At 38.7% G+C, this 20,414-nt stretch overlaps 1 protein-coding gene across 2 annotated transcripts in view; it reads right to left on the minus strand.

The window, feature by feature from the left end:
* The window catches only part of rcan2 (regulator of calcineurin 2), a 332,806-nt gene that overhangs the window by 56,538 nt on the left and 255,854 nt on the right, over positions 1-20,414 (minus strand). For both annotated transcript variants that reach the window (XM_073057216.1, XM_073057217.1), the window contains 2 exons: positions 14,040-14,213; positions 5,075-5,246 (listed from right to left, as the gene is read on the minus strand). In XM_073057216.1, the coding sequence (XP_072913317.1) occupies positions 5,075-5,246; positions 14,040-14,213 (346 nt within the window). The remainder of the gene's footprint in view (positions 1-5,074; positions 5,247-14,039; positions 14,214-20,414) is intronic.

Here is a 20,414-nt window from a genome sequence, read left to right on the forward strand (position 1 = left end):
CACCAGCCAGAACATGCTCTCTTCCTGCTGTTGCCATTGGGAAGGAGGTACAGTAGTCATAGGTTCCACACCAGCAGGTTCAGCAACAGTTATTACCCTTCAACTATTAGCTCCTGAACCAGCATGGTTAACTTCAATCACCTCAACTCTGAACCGATTCCACTACTTATGGAATCACTTTCAAGGACTCTACAACTCATATTCTCAGTATTGTTTATCTATTTATTTCTTTAGCTGCACAGTTTGTCTTTTACACATTGGCTGTTTGTCAGTCTTTCTTTGTATGCAGTTTTCATTGATTCTATTGTAGATTTTTGTTCTAATGCAAATGCATGGAAGAAAATGAATCTCAAGGTTGTATGTAGTGACATGCAGTATATGTACCTTGATAATAAATTTACTTTGAATTGTGAATTTTGAACCATGATGGGACTATGAAAAGTAATGTCATAATGTGGACAGCAATAATACAGTTTGTAAAATAAATAAACCATGCTCATAAGATGTTTAAAGGGAATTCAATTATGTTGGATTTCAGAGCTCTGTGTCCTTGGATTGGAACATCAGTCATACTAGGATCAAATTTCATTACAGGTTTCCAACACAATTGTAAATATGTATTATGGAAAAAACAACATAAAATTAGTGTAAAATCTTTCAAAATGATCATATTTTGAGTTTTTGCTGTCTATAAAATTGGGGCATTAATCAATAATCCATGGCTTAACTTTGAAATCTCTTTTGGGGCTTTCTCTCTGGAAGCGTGCTGATTCAATATTATATTTGTATCTCTTCCTCCATCCACAGACACACTGCAGCCACAAAACAACCAATTTCATGTCCCATAAGTCAGTGATAATAGTGTATCTGATTCCGATTCTGAATATGCGTTTAATTTGCAGGCAATAGATAAGATATGACTATGGTCAATATGACTGAGAGTTTCCCTTTGGCTTGTGACTTCTTTGCTCTCCAGGATTAGCACTTGAAATTGGAAATGTCATACCTGCACAATGTTTAATGTTGCATTTTCACTTTCCTCTGCCAAACAGTGACACTTAGAATATTTAATACAAGAGCACATGACTAATTCTAACCTCAACTAGCCTGCCCAACAGAGGTGATGGGTGGACTAATAGATAGAGTGGGCATGGAGAAATCAACTCTGCCTGACCTAGGTGTGGGTTTTTGTATGATGCAAAGGAGCAAAAATGGCCTTTGTAATTCCTACCACTTCGATTGTTGAGCATGTGCCACTTGTTGGATATCAGAATCCTGCCCTTTTATTTACTTATAGAGAAACAGCATGGAATAGGCCCTCCCGGTCCTTCCAGCCAAACCACACAGTACTCCCCCAACTTAACCCTAGCCTAATCTTGGGACAATTAACCTAACAGTGACCAATTAACCTAACAGCCAGTCCGTCTTTGGACTGTGGGAGGAAACCAAGATTTTGATGCAGTCTGACGAATCCTTTTCTCAAAGCACGCCCAGGATGAATTTCCAGCTGAGAAAGTTAATATATTACAGAAATATCATTCCAGTTGCAGTATGCTAAATATCATTTTCTTCCACCATAGAGAAAAAGCAGTGATTGCTTTACTGCCTGGAGTACAGTGACAGACTCTGTATCTCACCTTTCTTTATGTTACTGTCCAAAACTAGAAACACATTATGATAGAAATGTAGGGCACAGATATTCAGTCCATTATCTCCAGGTCAGCCAAAAGAAAATCTATCCAGCTTAATGCTACTTCCCCACCTTTGGTGCACGGGGCTGCAGAGTACAGCTCAAATGTACATCCAAATAAATCAGACCACTCCTGGCATGGGAAGAAGCTTAGCTCACACCTCTTCAATCAGTACTACTGTCAGGCAGAAAGACCAGGTTATGTGCTGCAAATGATTAGCAATCCGATGTTTAATGATGGTTTTTAGCAAAATGGAATATCTTGCAGCATCAGGGATGGATAAGCATTAATTGGCCAGTCTATATGGAGTGCCGCCCAGCAATTTTGTAGAGAACCAGCAATTAGCTGCAGTGTGTGAATATGCACGTTTCTGATTGCCATTGTAGTTTGAAAAATAAAGCACCAGAGGACCTATGTGGGGGCATCCTTCACTCCATCCCAGGGTTACCACTGAGTCCCACAGTACCTTATGAATTATACTTCATGATTTACACCAACTTTTCAGCATGATAGCAATGAAAATGATAAGTTGAGCTTAATTTTAAAATTTTCTTTAATTCTCTATATAATTCATATTTTTATTTAACCTGGTGATTTTAATGAAAATATTTTGCAATTTTTATTGGTTTAAATATTATTTTTACTTATCTAAATGAATTTAAACCTTTTAATTGACTGTGACCATCAAAGATCATTCTGTCTAAGTAATTTTTAACCTCTTATTGCTACAGTCAGAAGTTCCCACTTGCTTCAAAAAGCTAATAATTATACCAGTGCCTAAGAAGAGTAGTGTGAGCTGCTTTAATGACTATCATCCTGTAGCACTCACATCTAGAGGTTGGTCATGACTAGAAGGAACTCCTGCCTCAGCAAGGACCTGGTCCCACTGCAAGTTGCCTATAGCCACAATAGCTGACGCAATCTCAATGGCTCTTCACATGGCCTTAGATCACCTGAAATATACAAACATCTACGTCAGGATGCTGTTTGTTGACTATAGCTCAGCATTTAACACCATCATCCCCACAATCCTAATTGATAAGTTACAGAACCCGGGCCTCTATAATTAGATCCTCGACTTCCTAACCAGAAGACCACAATCTGTGTTGGCGATAATATCTCCTTGCTGATGATCAACACTGGTGCACCTCAGGGGGTACATGCTTAGTGCACTGCTCTGCTCCCTCTACTCCCATGACTGTGTAGTTAGGTGTAGCTCAAATACCATTGATAAATTTGCTGATAATACAACCATTGTTGGTAGAATCTCAGACGGAGATGAGAGTGTGTACAGGGGCGAGACATGCCAGTTAGTTGAGTGGTGTCACAGCAATAACCTGGCACTCAATGTCAGTAAGACCAAAGAGCTGATTGTGGACTTCAGAAAGGGTAAGACAAGGGAATATGAACCAATCCTCAAAGAGGGATCAGAGCTGGAGAGAGAGTGAGCATTTTGAACTTCCTGGGTGTCAAGATCTCTGAGAGTCTAACCTGGTCTCAACATATCGATGCAGCTATAAAGAAGGAAGAAAGTGGCTATATTTCATTAGGAGTTTGAAGAGATTTGGTTTGTCAACTAAAACACTCGAGAACTTCCATAGATATACCATGGAGAACATTCTGACAGGCTGCATCACTCTCTGGTATGGGGGGGGGGGGGATAGGAAGGGCTACTGCACAGGACTGAAAAAAGCTACAGAAAGTTGTAAAATTAGTCAGCTCTATCTCAGGTACTAGCCTCCGTAGTAACCAAGACATCTTCAAGGAATGGTGCCTCAGAAAGGCAATGTCCATTATTAAGGACCCCCACCACCCAAGACATGCCCTCATCTCTTTGTTATCATCAGGAAGGAGGTACAGAAGCATGAAGACACACATTCAATGATCCAAGAACAGCTCTTCTCTTCTGCCATACAATTCATAAATGGACATTGGACCCATGAACACTACTGCACTTTAAAAATATATATATTATTTCTGTTTTTGCTCTATTTTATATATTCTAATATATATATATATTTACTGTAATTGATTTATATATTTTGATATTATCATGTATTGGATTGTACTGCTGCTGCTAAGTTAACAAATTTAACGACACATGCCGGTGATAATAAACCTGATTTTGATTTTGATAAGGCAGGGTAATGACCAGTTGGGATGTCAATGTCTGTCGGGGTGAGGCCTCACTCTGTTGTCACTCATAGCCTAGTCTACACATGGGAAGGACACAGATCCAAGGTTTCAAAGTCATTGACAGTCAGAATGACAGCAGTGTTAGTATTGTTCAGTGAGACTGGACAATGGTTTGGATCAAGTATGATCTGGTCCAATGTTTGGCAGTTCAGTAAATACCTGAGCTGGGAATTCTTATTGTTTGTTGCAGAATTCTACTTTGGAAATAAAGAATGATTTTAAACAATTTGAAAAAAGATTAATTTTCCACCAGAAAGCTTTTGGCATCTTGACTGACGCTCTCTCGATTTTTTTTACAGCAGCATGGACCAACCACTGCTTTGAACAGGACATCTTTACATGGCCTGAAAATGGCGCGTCACTTAAAAAAAAAACATTATATAAAAGATAATTCCAGCTACATGGCAACAAGGGCTATGTGTGCAGAAGTATATCAGTTACCCTGAGGTTGCACACCCATGCAGCTTAGAGGAAACAGTGGTCATGACAAAATGAGAGCTGGTAGTGTAAACAGGAGCCATGCTGTACGTTAATTACCTTAAATTGTGCTGGTTATGTATTTGTAGCTTAATCTTCCAGAATTTGTCCAAAACTCCTATCATGTCAGAATTCCCTTATTTAACAAATACTTATAACTATTACTCTTATGTTGTATGATATGACGTACTGTAGTTTTATTATTTTCTGTGAAACTGGTATCCATGTTTGCTCCCAATAATAACACTAGAACCTACAGTTATTTGATCTCTACATAAATTACCACTTTTCATCAGGTCACAAGAATTTCTGAACTGTAGGCAAGCATTTGAAATGTTATAGATAGTACAAAGTAATTAATTTCATAGTGACTATTTAATATCAAATACAATAAAATATCCAAGTTTATGAAAATGTTCACATGAAAAGCTCTATTTCAAGGTATAGTGAGGAAGCAAGACAGAAACTAGACTAAACAAAATTTGTACATATCGCAGGCAGATGAAAAGGATCAGCTGAAGATGAAAGACATTTATTAATCAACCAGGATAACAGATTTATTAACTGCACCCCACTTCCTGGTAAGCTTTTACGTATATCTCTATCCTAAAAGATTGATACTTTCCTCCAAGTTTATCCCGGAAAAATGTGCCCTCAATAGGTTACTGATCAATAGCGGCAACAAAACTACTGGACATGGAAAAACCTACCAGGTCCCAGTTTTGCCACTGCATAGAGAAGATCGTAGTTGATGATTGGAGTTGCATCATCAATTTGTTGCCAACCCACAGGTGGTGATGCTGGAGGGGAGATGAGAAACTGTTTTGCTGGCTGTGGAGGGGCAAGGTGCAGGTTATCTCCAACTGAACCTTGATTTTGAACCTGCGAAAAAATATAGGTACTCATTTAGGTCATAATCCAGAGTGCACCAAATAACAACAACTGTTTATTTTCTGCAATAATAATAGTTGGACCACAAGAGTTAAACAGAGAGAAATAATTACACCAAGCAGCATTATACTTTCTGCTAATTAGAGGGTTAAGAACTTTCTTAATGTTTTAAAGATGGTAAGGAGAAATGTGAAGATAGATAAGACACAAATGATTTTGTTGATACAGCCAAGGTCCAGAAAGCTTTAACTAAACATTAGAGAGAAGTCTATTAAGTGTACAATTGAAATACGTTCAAACTGGTGGTACAGGCTGAGCACCCCGATCTAAAAAGCTTGGGGGTGGAAAAGTTTCAAATTTTGGATTTTGGAATATATAGTGAGATAGCTTGAGATCACCATCATTTCCGACTCTGAATTTATGCACTATCTGTAAGACCTACCCTGTTTGACCCTACTGAAGTGCGACACCTTACACTTGTCTGCATTAAATTCCATCTGAAGATTTTCAGCCCATTTTTCCAGCTGATCTGCATCCCAGCACTTTGTGGAATTTTCAAGCAGATGTTTTACTTTAAAAATTTAATGTCACGCCTTTGCTTAAATTTCTGTAACCAGCCTACTGAATATTCACAATTAGGTTCAACTTTCAGTTCATGTGACAGATCTTTGCTTGTTTCATGATCAGCATATTGCTAGGCAGCATTTGTCAATTCTGACACTGATGAATCCACTCTCTTAATACACGATCGGGATCTTCATTTTTTGCTTTAGACAGTGATTTTCTATTTTTTATTAACTTCTGTTCATTACGTCTGTGATGTGCGGGAGACCTGTACATTGCCTAGGAATCTTCTGTTGCAATGGAACGTGGTGAATGAGGCAAACCCAAGTGCAGGACACAGGCACAGAGATTGAGTTAGGATGCTTGCATGGGCGTAAACGCCGAACAGCAAACAGGAGGGATCTTGACACAGAGCCCCGATATGGAGCCTTGACACAGAGCCTTGACTCAGAGACTTGACGTGGAACCTTGACTCAGAGAGATGGAGTCTCATAGGTAAACCTTGAAACTGGAGCTAAACTTAGAACAAACAGTTCTAAGCGGTTAAGAAACATTAGTTATCACACAGGAAAAAGACCAACAATCTGGCAACTAGAGTTTGTAACATGGGGGTTCTTATTCTGTAGGTCCTGATGGAAACCAGGTGTGCCATCATCAAAGAAAATTAAAAGCAATTGGGAAATTAACGGTCGGAACCGTGGCACAATCAAAGGAAATTAGAGGAAATTCAGGAATAAACGATCAGTACCGTGACATCTTCCCAGCACCTTGTAGAACTTTCCTTTGGGACATCATGTCAGCACTCAAAAAAATTTGGATATCAGAGGTTTACAGATTTTGGAATTTTGGATAAAGGGGTACTCAACCTGTATTAAATTCTTTTCAGTAAGCCACAGTTGCTTCAGGGTTAATTAATTTTCATTACAAAATGACTATTTTTTAAGCAGAAGAATCAAGTTATGTCTGCGAAATGACGTGTGCATGGTCACAGAATACAGACACAAGCAGTACTGCAGATACTGGAGAGCTAGAGAAATATATACAACATGCTGGCGGAGCTCAACAGGTCAGGTAACATCTGTGGATCTGTTTTGGACTAAGACCCTTCATCAGGACTGCAAAGGAAGGGGGAAGAAGTCATAGAATAGCCTTGGAGTCATTGATTGACTCAAAGTGTGGTGTCCCATAGGCCACAATTTTGCAGCAGTTACAAAATGATAGAACCTAGGATGAAGACTTCAAGCCAAAGAAGGTAAAAGCAGTCAAGAAGGTCACATCAGCTTAAAATACAGAATGAAATAAAGATGAACTGAAAAATTGCAACGAGGAATAAAATGGGAAAGAAATAATAGGGTTGGAATAAGTTGATGGAAACAATGGTTTCTTACAACTACTATATCTAATAGCTGTAAGAGTTTGTCACGATTAAGGTGAAAGATCCAATTGGAACCATTGAGATGGTGCAGATGAAAAGGATCGCGAGTATGCACGTGACAGTCCGTGTTTCTGAATGTCAGTTATTACTGCGAAGTATTGTAGACAGGGCAGATCTGAAACAGAAACATAACTGCTAAATTGGTCAAAGTATCTTCATGGGAAAAAAAAAATCAGATGAAAGAACATTGACAATAAAAACTAACTGTTTCTTCCACCACATGTGCTGCTTGACCCAATGAGCATTTCCAGAATTTTCTGTTTTATTTCAGATCTCAGGCATCCACAGTATTTCGGTTTTTTGAAGAGAGTTCTGCAACATGGAGAAACCTCCCAGAGCCTCCCTCAGCACTGAATGGAAGAGATTCTGTCGGATTACTGTGAAACATCATTAATTTGATGTTAACCAACAGGCTGCTTTGGTGGTAACTGGCTTTGTTACATGGCAAATGTTGTAAACTGATGTATACCACATGATTCCCAAACATAGTGACATCTTCTATACCTCTGTTCACCTAGACCAAAATGTCTACTCCACTCAAGCTTGCTGATGTCCGGCGTTATATCTCTGACACACATTTTGTTTCCTCAATACATCAAATGCACATAGTTACTTCTTTCAGCTTAGGTTTTTCACGACACTGTGTTTTATTTTATTTCAGTATTTGACTGGTGAAGAATTTAAACATATGTAAAAGGTAGCTTTACAGGACTATTGGGGGCACAACAGCCTGGAATACATACTGAGAAACTGGACCCATTACATCCATAACACCAAATTTAATTTTTTTTTAAAGTTTACACTGACACATGAAGGTGACAACTCTCCCAGAACCTCGATTCCCAAATGATCTCTTCAAACTTGGCTCCAGATGGGAATTTTAATATATGAACACTTCAATGGGGCTTTATATAAATATTATTTTGGATTATAAAATCACTCCCTTTGGCGGTAACTATTTCCATTAAAATGACTTTCAGCGAGAGCTGATTTTAACTGAAGCCGTTACGGGGGCACAGCATTTGCAATTACATTACAGTCTCTGGACCCTCAAGAGGAGGAAGTAGCTGGTGATCACAAACATATGTAATATTGGAAAATATGAACTTGTGGATATTAGGTAAGGCCAGGAAAGGAGTTGATGATGATACAGCTTATGATATATTATTTCATGGGCACTCATAGCTAAGATATTGGAGGCAACTAGTCCTTGTGTGATTGTACCACCTCAACTATTAGACAGTGTTTTTCAGCTTTAAACATTAAATATTAATAGTTGTCTCCGAGTACTAGATATAGAATAATCTGCAGACGCATAAACCACATAACTGGGAATTGACTGTAACCTGTGCACCTATGAGGCATTCACTTATGAAACAAAAAAACACCAAAGCCAGCTAACTTGAGTGTTTGGGTATTTGTAAGTGAGCTGCAGACTGCTAATGTAGTGTTGAAGAGTGCAGCGGTGCTGTGAGGTGTTGACCTGCTCAGGGTCACTGGCAGTCTGCTCTTCCATCAGAATCAGAATCAAGTATACTGACTCTGATGTAAGTCATGAAAATTGTTGTTTTGTGACAGAAGTGTGGTGCAGAAATCGCAAATTCTTGTAAATTACAATTATCAATAAATAAGCAAGTAGAGAAAAAGAGAAATAGTGAGGTAGTATTCATGGCTTCATGGACCTTTCAGAAATCTCATTAACCTTGATGGTGGGGAGGCTCGTGCCCATGATGGAAATTGCTGAAACTTCTTATGATCCCGTGCACTGGCGCCTCCATACCAGATAGTAATGATAACTGTCAGACTGCTCTCCACCGTTATCCGCTGAAATTTGCTAGAGAGTCTTTGCCGACATACCAAATCTCCTCAAACTCCTATAGAAGTATAGTGTACTTGCTGGCATGACTTCATTGTGATGCACCAATGTGTTGGGCCCAGGACAGATCCTCTGAGATACTGATACCCAGGAACTTGAAAGTGCTCATCCCTTCCAACACTGCCCCCTCAATGAGGACTGGTGCATGTTTTTCCGGCTCCCCCTTCCTGAAGTCTACAACCAAGTCCATGAGTGTTACTGCGACACCACTCAGCTATCCAATCTGTTTCCATCTGAGGTTCTGCCAACAACAGTGGTGTCATCAATATCCTTGTGGTGTGCCTGTGCTAATTATCAGTGAGGAAGAGTGGTTTCCGTCAGTCTTTACTGACTGTGAGGGTGTCAAGAATCCAGTTGCAGAGGTAGGTACAGAAGCTCAGGTTTTGAAGCTTGTTGTTTCAGAATGCTCAGTCTGAGGTACCTTCACATTGGAATTTAAAATGCAATTTGAAATGGAGTTGGCTTATTATTGTCACATACTGAGATGCAGTGAAAAGCTTGTCTTCTATATTGTTCATACAGATCATACAGATCACACTGAGGCAGAACAAGGCAAAACAATGACAATGCAGAATAAAGTGCAACTTCTACAGAGAAAGTGCAGATGAGCAACAAGAAACTTTGCTTTTACCTTGTTTGCATAAGGGACTTAAAATATTGTGATCTGTTCCTTTGTCAGAGACAGCGAATCTGCAATCTGTCATTACATATGAGCAGTGCTCGATGAAGAGCACATCAGATCATGGAACCACTGCGATATAGTGTTGAAATACTGCAATGATAACCAATGAGAGGGAACTTGATGATGGTGAGGACAATATGAGTGAGGTTGATGTTCTGGAACATGTAGATATTAAGGGAGAGGAGGTGTTGGAGTTGTTAAAATACATTAGGATGGATAAGTCCCCGGGGCCTGATGGAATATTCCCCAGGCTGCTCCACGAGCCGAGGGAAGAGATTGCTGAGCCTCTGGCTAGGATCTTAATGTCCTCGTTGTCCACAGGAATGGTACCAGAGGATTGGAGGGAGGCGAATGTTGTCCCCTTGTTCAAAAAAGGTAGTAGGGATAGTCTGGGTAATTATAGACCAGTGAGCCTTATGTCTGTGGTGGGAAAGCTGTTGGAAAAGATTCATAGAAATAGGATCTATGGGCATTTAGAGAATCATGGTCTGATCAGGGACAGTCAGCATGGCTTTGTGAAGGGCAGATCGTGTCTAACAAGCCTGATAGAGTTCTTTGAGGAGGTGACCAGGCATATAGATGAGGGTAGTGCAGTGGATGTGATCTACATGGATTTTAGTAAGGCATTTGACAAGGTTCCACACGGTAGGCTTATTCAGAAAGTCAGAAAGCATGGGATCCAGGGAAGTTTGGCCAGGTGGATTCAGAATAGGCTTGCCTGCAGAAGGCAGAGGGTTGTGGTGGAGGGAGTACATTCAGATTGGAGGGTTGTGACTAGTGGTGTCCCACAAGGATCTGTTCTGGGACCTCTACTGTTCGTGATTTTTATTAATGACCTGGATCTGGGGGTAGAAGGGTGGGTTGGCAAGTTTGCAGATGATACAAAGGTTGGTGGTGTTGTAGATAGTGTAGAGGATCGTCGAAGATTGCAGAGAGACATTGATAGGATGCAAAAGTGGGCTGAGAAGTGGCAGGTGGAGTTCAACCCGGAGAAGTGTGAGGTGGTACACTTTGGAAGGACAAACTCCAAGGCACAGTACAAAGTAAATTGGTAGTGTGGAGGAGCAGAGGGATCTGGGGGTACATGTCCACAGATCCCTGAAAGTTGCATCACAGGTAGATAGGGTAGTTAAGAAAGCTTATGGGGTGTTAGCTTTCATAAGTTGAGGGATAGAGTTTAAGAGACGCGATGTAATGATGCAGCTCTATAAAACTCTAATTAGGCCACACTTGGAGTACTGTGTCCAGTTCTGGTCGCCTCACTATAGGAAGGATGTGGAAGCATTGGAAAGGGTACAGAGGAGATTTACCAGGATGCTGCCTGGTTTAGAGAGTATGGATTATGATCAGAGATTAAGGGAGCTAGGGCTTTACTCTTTGGAGAGAAGGAGGATGAGAGGAGACATGATAGAGGTGTACAAGATATTAAGAGGAATAGACAGAGTGGACAGCCAGCGCCTCTTCCCCAGGGCACCACGGCTCAGTACAAGAGGACATGGCTTTAAGTTAAGGGGAGGGAAGTTCAAGGGGGATATTAGATGAAGGTTTTTCACTCAGAGAGTGGTTGGTGCGTGGAATGCACTGCCTGAGTTAGTGGTGGAGGCAGACACACTAGTGAAGTTTAAGAGACTACTAGACAAGTATATGGAGGAATTTAAGGTGGGGGGTTATATGTGAGGCAGGGTTTGAGGGTCGGCACAACATTGTGGGCTGAAGGGCCTGTAATGTGCTGTACTATTCTATGTTCTATGTTCTATAATGCCATAACTGCTTTCCATTTATAACATGCATCAAACAGGAAAACAGGCTGAAAGTATCAAGAGGTCAACTAGAGATCTTCTTGTTGACGAAGTTCTTGTTCATCCCTTAAGTTCTACCTTTCCAGTAGAAACTCTTAGCAATAGGAGTGTAGTGGACAAAAGTATGGATGAATATAGAACATTTATGTACATAAGCTTAAGCATATATTCCATTTTCATTTCACATTGAGATTTCCTTTAAGTTCTTTCAGGCCCCATGCCTGGGGTCTGAAAACTGGGAAAGCAAGGGCATGTCATTTAAAATGTTTTTGACAGCCTGCCTTATAAGAAGACCAGGAAGTGGAAAAGTATGTGGCACTTCACCCCAAGCCTTCCTCCATTCTTAAAAACAATAAATCCTTCTGTCAGCTAAAAGTTGTTTCTTAAAGTGCTCACAGAATTGTGAGGTTTTATATTATTAAAGCACTTGTAATTTGGAGACAGAAATGTGATTTTGTTACAAACCCGAAGAACTCTGGACCATCACCTTGAATAAGCAAAGAAATGTTGGTGTTTAAATATATCAAAATTCCAAAATAATGAGATTCTGGACAACGATAACTGCTAACATCAAGACCTACAAGGTGACAAGTTACTATGAAAAAATAAACCAACTGAATGTTACTGAAAGGTGACAAGTTGATATGAAAAATAAACACTGAACGTGACACACTCTGGATGTTGGATGGCTGCCTTTAATTAAGCGCATTATGTTATTGAGTGGCAGGACAATTTGTGAACTACACACTGACAGTATGATTCCAACAGCTAATATCATTACTTTGATGTTGCTCTTTCAGAAGTTAGCAGTTATTTAATTATTAGAAGAGTACTCTCATAATAACATAAAAGAGTGATTGGATCACATAAGAACTGGCACGTCTGATGCTTTATAAACATGAAAATAAAGCAGCTGAAGACTGGGGTTAGCATGCAGCTCTCAGCAGTGGGATCTGGTTTCCAAAGTAAGGCAAACTAATGAGAACAATATTTGGATTCTTATAACAGTTCTGATTGAAGTGTGTTTGGGTAGTATCAATTTCAACATTCAACCCAGCACCAACTGTAACACTGAAAAGCTTTTGAATAATGCTATTTTAGCCAAAGGGGGAAAAAAATTACATTTTATGTTTCAATGTCATTTTTATTACACATTAAGAAGATCTTGAAAAACACCACTCATAAAGTCAGAATAGCTATCCAAAACTGGCTTTAGTTGGATTAAATATTGGGATGGAAAACAAACACGTTTAGCTATTATTGACAATTTATTGGCTTTATGGGACTAAGTGTTAAGGGAAGTCTGGCAGCATAAAGTAAAATCTGGCAGGATCAGCGAGGAGTATCCTGACAGATTTTCCTCACTGCGCTCCACCCAGATGATAAACATATTCCTGTTGCACTGTTAAATCTTTTATTTTAATTCAATATAATTATGTGAAACCCAGACTAGAATTGAACAACTTAAATCCTCACTGAAAATGAAATAAACTAGTGTTGTACTCTTGTGATTAAAAATACATCTTTTTCAAAAATAATAATTCAGATTCGAGTGGTTAACCTTGTAGTCTAATAGTCTCATAGGACAGAATTTGTTGTTAATCATAAGCTCCTCCAGTTCGAGTAGCCCAGATCTAATTTGATTTGAGCTTAAATCATCACCCAAGTAATGTGGATGAGTTGCTGACACTGGCTGCAATTCATTAGTGAAACCCCACTTTTGTAGGAACAACATCAGTTCACCTACCTTCAACCAACATGAATCAGGTAACAGTAAAGTTTGGAGAATGGACGAGAGTAAAGTGTTGGAAGTGGACAGCAAATTATGACAGCAGCAAGGGGCTGATCATACTGGGGAGGCTTTCAAAGTAAAATTTATTGCTATATCCTTGTGGTAACCTCGCAGGCACATATAACAAAAGCATAAATTATACACAATTTTTAAAGGTAAACACAAATAAAATGGGAAAAAAGTCCATTTTAATGCAAAGTAGTCATAGTGTTGCTAAACTGTAGTGATCAGTGGGTTCCTCTTAACAACAATGTGCCTAAGCTCTCCTTTAACAAGGGAACTGTTTTTATGGCACATGTGAAGCAAGATGATTACCTCCTCTGTTCTTTGGAACAACAATTTACCCTTGAGTCAGAAACTATAATTTAAATCTTTCATCTATATAAGGCAGGGGCCGTATAAATAAAGAGGCTAATGCTTCTTCAGATCACAATTGAGGATTTGAGATACTTTCAGCCTTAAGTGAGAAATTTTTCAGACATACTAAAGCAAAGAAAACCACTTACTAAAACTGTGTTTCCTTGTGCCCATTTTATGTATACAAAACAGCACAATGAGATCCAATTTCTATCCCAAATGTGCCATTGAAAATCCACACTTACTTAATGAATAAGATCAAGGTCTCAAATTTATTACCTGTGCAAAATAGAGTTTTAGCTTTTTCCCATTGAACTTTGTTTCGTGGAGCTCTATTCTGGCACGGGCTGCTACTTTGGGATTGGTGAAGTTAATTCGTACACGTCTGAAACTTTTAAACAGCTGGAATGTGGCATGGTCATCATAAGCCAAGAAAAGCGCTTCGAACTTCTCCTGCATTTAAGAAAGAAAACAAGATACTTAAATTTCATATTTATTACCGAAATGCATGCTTTTCCATTTACAGACAATATTCTTTGAAAATATCATAAGTTTCATTCAATGGCTCATTCCAGCCTTTCTCCTATCAGGACATAAAGTTCATATGAAGGTGATAAGCAAATTGCATGTTTAAATAGGTTATAAATCATTACAGATTAGAAATAATCCTGTGATGTGATTTAACAGGGAAGCGATGTTAAAGTTAAGATCAAGGCAGAAGGAAGTAATTTTGATCTCAATTTATTTGAAAGAAGGAGTCTTTTGTCATTCAGATAATTGCAACAATATATATAGCCATTATAGCCAAGACATAAATCTTCACTTTTGCCACCTGACTACTGGCGGTGTGAATCACCTGCTCTTTGGAGCCTCCAAACAATTTTCATCCAGTATCACATTGCCATGCATGTCAGTGATGGATTGAATGGCTTACCTTGCTTCATCAAGAGTTTTGAAAAGAATGATGATGTACTATACATGTGAATGAATCTTTACACTATTTTCGGAAACTCTTAGCATACATTTTGGAAGACAAATTAGACTCGGAAACTTTATTCCGCTGTCAATTACATTTGTTCTCTTTCATCTCCTTTTCCATTTTCCTATGGATGTTGGTCAGCTCTCAGGATTTACTTAAATATTCAACCTGCATATCTAACTAGCAAGTAATCACCATTTTATGGTATAGTGAATGCTCAATATACCAACCCAAAGTCGGGCAACACATCTATTTCCCAGAAATAGATACTAGATTGTGATAAAAGTCTGAGTTTTTTAAATTTTTCTTTAATATACCCACAATAAGGTCAATTAAAAGATATTTGCCTTTGTCCTAGGTGAAATAAGATATCTAAAGCATCAAATGCATGATGCAATTAAGTTGGATAACTATGCCACAGGAATCACAAGTTTGAGAGCAGCCCATTCCAACAAGTGCAAGAAAGCAGCTTGCGTACTTGGTAAAGCACAGATAAAACTGCAACCAGCCAATATTAACAATAATGTTGTATGCCTAGTGAACGGACTGCAGCAGATCCTGGCAATTGCTATGCAGGCAAACCTAACCCAATTTATATATTTCCATGTTGTGGACACTTAGTGGAAGTTCTGCTATCGAAGGTGGAGAGATGTCATGTATCCAGAGGAAAGAGAATGTTGTTATTGGATTTGTGTGAAAGACCAGGGCCTTCACTACTCTTGGAAGACAGTATGAGTACACCAGGCAGACATGGAAGTAATCACTTCTTTCTACACTGCACAAGTGGTACAGGATTATGTTGTGCAGGCACATCAGTGAAGCATTTACATCTCTTCCTCACTGCCAACCATAATGATCACGCCTATTCTTTCCACCCTGGCTTATTTAGTCCAGTTAGTGACTTCGCTGTCTACATCCCTGACTATGACCATCTCCTGCTCTCAGTTGTTGGTGATGATTTTCACGGGTCTCCGCCTGTGGTCGTCTGTCATTAACTTTCCTTCTTGGCCCTGAGCTAAGCTTTCAATTGGCCAGTGGTCAGGTAGGAAACCAGTATGAAACTAATGGAAATCCTGTAATTAAGGCTGGCAGGATTTCCATGTCGAGTCAGATTTTTTACCCTTTTTGAGCCTTCCTGTACTATCTCCATAAATCTGGTGCCAAAGGTCAGTAGAGTAAAGTAATAAATTATCAAGGAACACCAATTTATTTAAACAGTATTCCATAAACTCATACGAAAATGTTTCCCATGGGTATATAGCGCAGAACACATGAAGGAAAATGTGGTAACATTTTCATTCTATTTGTATTTTTATGCATGCTTGTCAATGTACAGAAAGAGGATATTCTATGATATTAACATGATGTACAGTCATTAAATATTCCAAGCTAGGAGGTAGTCTATTGGTCCCTTCTCTACATATCCTTTTATTATAAAAATACTTATGCATTCGCCTTAGAAGGTTATTGCGAATTCTGCACCATGTTAGACCATTTTATGCGCTAAACAATTAGGAAAAAAAGGAAATTGTGTGTCAGTTTACCATCTCACACATCTAAATAACCCCGTCATATGATCTGACAGGCTAGAGATAACTAAGCATCTTGTAATGACTCAGTTCTCACAGTTGAGAGCCAAAAACCTGTAGAAGAATAAACATCAGTTTCCAGAATTTCAGGAAGAACTAAAGAGACTTCTCGTAACACTTGCCCAACAGTTATACAGATTGAACATTTTCAAACAGCAGGGAGAAATGTTTATTTTCTTTCTGTTTAGGGACAGACTCTAGAACTTTAATGTTTAAAGTTTCAGATTACTTGGATCAGAGTAATTTTGCATTGATGCCCAAGTGTAAATAATTACATCAAACTACAGGTCTATGCAGGAAATGTATGACATCAATATGATTCACATGTGAAAAATGAAATCTTGCATTAACTTCTACGATGATTTAAAATGAGCAACTTCAGGGTGTTAGTATCAGAAGCTGTATGTTGCTCTACATGAAATCTGGAGAGGGGTACCACTTCAAATATTTCTACAGGATCTCTACTGTTTGTATAATCATCTGTAGACCCTGATGTAAATTTTTTTAATACGAGTTTACCTTCATGTGTCCTGAAATTTATAAACTGCCAACCATCTGTTTACCAACCAGACCAGAATCAGCTTCTGGATTTAGCAATCTTCACTGAGAACAGCAATTGCAGAAATGTTAATTTGAATTAGTGTGTAAAGTTTGCACTACTTCCTGGGTCTGCTTTTACACTTACTTTTATAATCATCTGCTTGTTATGTACTGTGCCATAGGACATGGGTGATCATGGACTTTCTTAGCAAAATTTTCTAAAGAAGTGGTATACCATTGTCTTCCTCCATGACTTTTATAACAGTCTTTCCAATTCTACATAGTTAAATGCTCTTTGTATTCTGAAATTGTCATTAAGTGGCACTTCCTTCAGTCATATTTTACATTCCCTTTCAATCATCTGCTCTTTCATTTGATTTCTTACGTTTTCCACGGTAACTTCTATAGATGTACCGTGGAGAGCTTTCTGACAGGCTGCATCACTGTCTGGTATGGGGTTTGGTGGTGTTGGGGGGGGCTGCTATACAGGACCGAAAGGAGCTGCAGAGGGTTGTAAATTTAGTCAGCTCCATCTTTGGCATTAGCCTAAGAAGTACCCAGAACATCTTCAAGGAGCAATGTCTCAGAAAGGCAGCATCAATTATTAAGGACCCCCAGCACCCAGGGCATGCCCCTTTCTCACTGTTACCATTAGGTAGGAGATACACTCCTAAAGAAGGCACACACTCAGTGATTCAGGAACAGGTTCTTCCCCTCTGCCATCCGATTCCTAAATGGACAGTGAACCCTTGAACACTACCTCACTTTTTTATATATATTATTTCTGTTTTTACATGATTTTTAATATATTCAATGTACATATACTATAATTGATTTATTTATTCATTATTATTTTTTTCTTCTATATTATGTATTGCATTGAAATGGTGCTGCTAAGTTTACAACTTTTATGACACATGTCAGTGATAATAAACCTGATTCTGTAATCTTAGTTTTTCTCTTGCCTCACATGTGCATTGAAGAATGACCAAAATACATCTGATATTCAAATGATGTTATCGAAAGTGTTCTAAGTTATGCAGCTGCCTAGCACCCCTTCAAAGTGGCTATAACATTCAGAAGTAGGGTAACTGCTATAGCTGTCCAACATAAAGAGTGCGGACTTCCCAAATGTGCAAACATTGAGAACATCATTTGGACCAGATGATCTACACCCCAGAGTTCTGAAAGAGATAGCCAAGGAGGTAATAAAGATCTTTCAAGAATTACTGGAGTCAGAGAGGGTCTGAGAGGTCTGGAAAATACCAAACGTGACACTTGTGTTTAAGAAGGGAAGGAGGCAAAAGACAAGAAATTATAAGCCAGGCAATCTTACTTCGGTGGTTGGTAAGAATTTAGAATTCATTGTTAAGTATGAAATTTCAGAGTACTTGGAAGTGTATGAGAAAAATAGGACAAAGTTTACACAGCTTCGTTGAGGGAAGATCTTGCCTGGTAAATCTCTTATAATTCTTTGTGGAGATGACAAGTAGATTAGACAAAGGAGAGTCGTTGGCTATTATTTGGCTTTTCAGAAGGCCAAATGCAAGATGCAACACACACAACTGCTAAACAGAATAAGAGACCATGATGTTAGAAGCCAAGTACAAATGTGTATATAAGATTGGCTGACTGGCAGAGTCCAGTGAGTGGGCACTAAAGGGTCCTTTTCAGGATGGCTACCAGTGACCAGCAGTGCTCCACAGGGGTCAGTGTAGGGTCTGCCACATTTCACTTTTCCAATAATGATCTGGATGAACGAACTGCTGGCATTCTGGCCAAGTTGGCAGATGATACCAAGATGGATGGAGGTGCAGAGAGTATTGCAGAGACCGTAAGTCTGTAGAAGGACTTGGACGGGTTGGGTGAATGGGAGTGTGAGTTGATGCACTTTGCTAGGAAGAATAAAAGTATAGGTGGACAAATAGAGGAAAAAAATTCAGAAATCGGTAATACAAAGTGCCTTTGGAGCCCCAGTTTAGGATTCCCTCAAGGTTAACTTGCAGGTTGAGGTAGTATTTAAGAAGCATTTTGAGAATAAGAGAATATCTGAACAAGTATGTACTGCTGAAGTTTTATAAAGCATTTGCCAGATCATATTTGGAATATTTTGGACAATTGTGAATCGTTTATCAAAGGAAGGATGTGTTGGCACTAGAGAGCGTCTAGTGGATGTTCAGAAGAGTGATCCCTGGAATAAAAGGCTTAAGGTATGAGAAGCTTTTGATGTCTCTGATCTGTACTCAAAAGAGATCAGAAGGAGAGAGGATCTCATTGAAACTTACTGAACACTGAAAGGCCTGGAGAGAATGGACGTAGAGAGGCTGTTTCCAACGGTATGCATTTAGGATCTGAGGACAGAGCATCAGGGTAAATAGACATCCCTTTAAAACCGAAATGAGTGGGAATTTATTTAATCAGGAGGTGGTAAATCTGTGGAATTCATTGGTACAGAGTTGTGGAGGTTGTCAATGGCTTCATTTTAGGCAGAGATTGATAAGCTCTTGACTGTTAAGTGGATTAAGGGTTATGGGGAGAAGATGGGGCAATGGATTTGAAAACATCAGCTATGTTTGAATGGTGGAGCAGCCTTGAAGGGGTAAATGGCCTAAGTTTTGCTCCTGTATTTTATGGTCTCTCGGTGTAAGAGTTTGCAGTGGATTGTATCAATTGGTCATAAATGAAGTAATGCTAGCAATTACTTTTGTATGCAATGACTTATTTCTTAGGGAAAAATTATGATGAGCATTGAAGATATTCATAAAGTGAGTAAGTCATGATGAAGAAGAACTGTTTAAACGTGAAGAATTTCCGGAAAATTTAGCCACAGCCTGCACAGTGCAGCTCTCATGATCTTCCCCAGAGAGATCTACTACCACTAATAGGGACAGATCATGCTTGATTTAGCAGTGGGCATAATAAAATTACTGTTCTATGTATTATATTTTCTATATAAATCATCTCAATTCTCTTTAATTAAGTAATATGATGCTAGGATTTAGTCTCAGTAGCACTTTTGAATGTCCAAATACAGGGGCAATTAAAATGGAATAAAAATAATTCAGTTCAACATGTTTTCAATTGGGAAAATGAAAAGAAATATTAATAGTGTTTGATATCTCTTAATGTTCATAAATAAAATGTATCACTGGAGAACAACATCTGATACACCCCAGGCATACCTATGAACAACATAAAATACAGTAATTTATATACAGAGAGTACATGATCACACAACCTTCAGTAAAGTCTTTTGGGGATTAAGTTTATTGTTTTACACTAGAAATGTCAACATTTATGCTTTATGATCCCCAAGATCATTTCTAGGTGAATTTATTATTATTTAAAATATTACTGTCAATCTCATATTTTCAGTGCATTTTGTCTCTAAACATAAATATGGTTATTTTCCTCATATTTTATCAACAATCATTAAAATATTGGGAGATTAAGAATGAAGGTAGGCTGCAACATTATTCCAATTTTACATCTATTGGCATTGCAGCACACTCTATGTTCATTATTGTCAATAGCTTTTCTTTATGA

This window comes from Hemitrygon akajei, chromosome 9 (genome assembly GCF_048418815.1).
Source record: "Hemitrygon akajei chromosome 9, sHemAka1.3, whole genome shotgun sequence".
In the NCBI taxonomy this organism is placed as follows: domain Eukaryota; kingdom Metazoa; phylum Chordata; class Chondrichthyes; order Myliobatiformes; family Dasyatidae; genus Hemitrygon; species Hemitrygon akajei.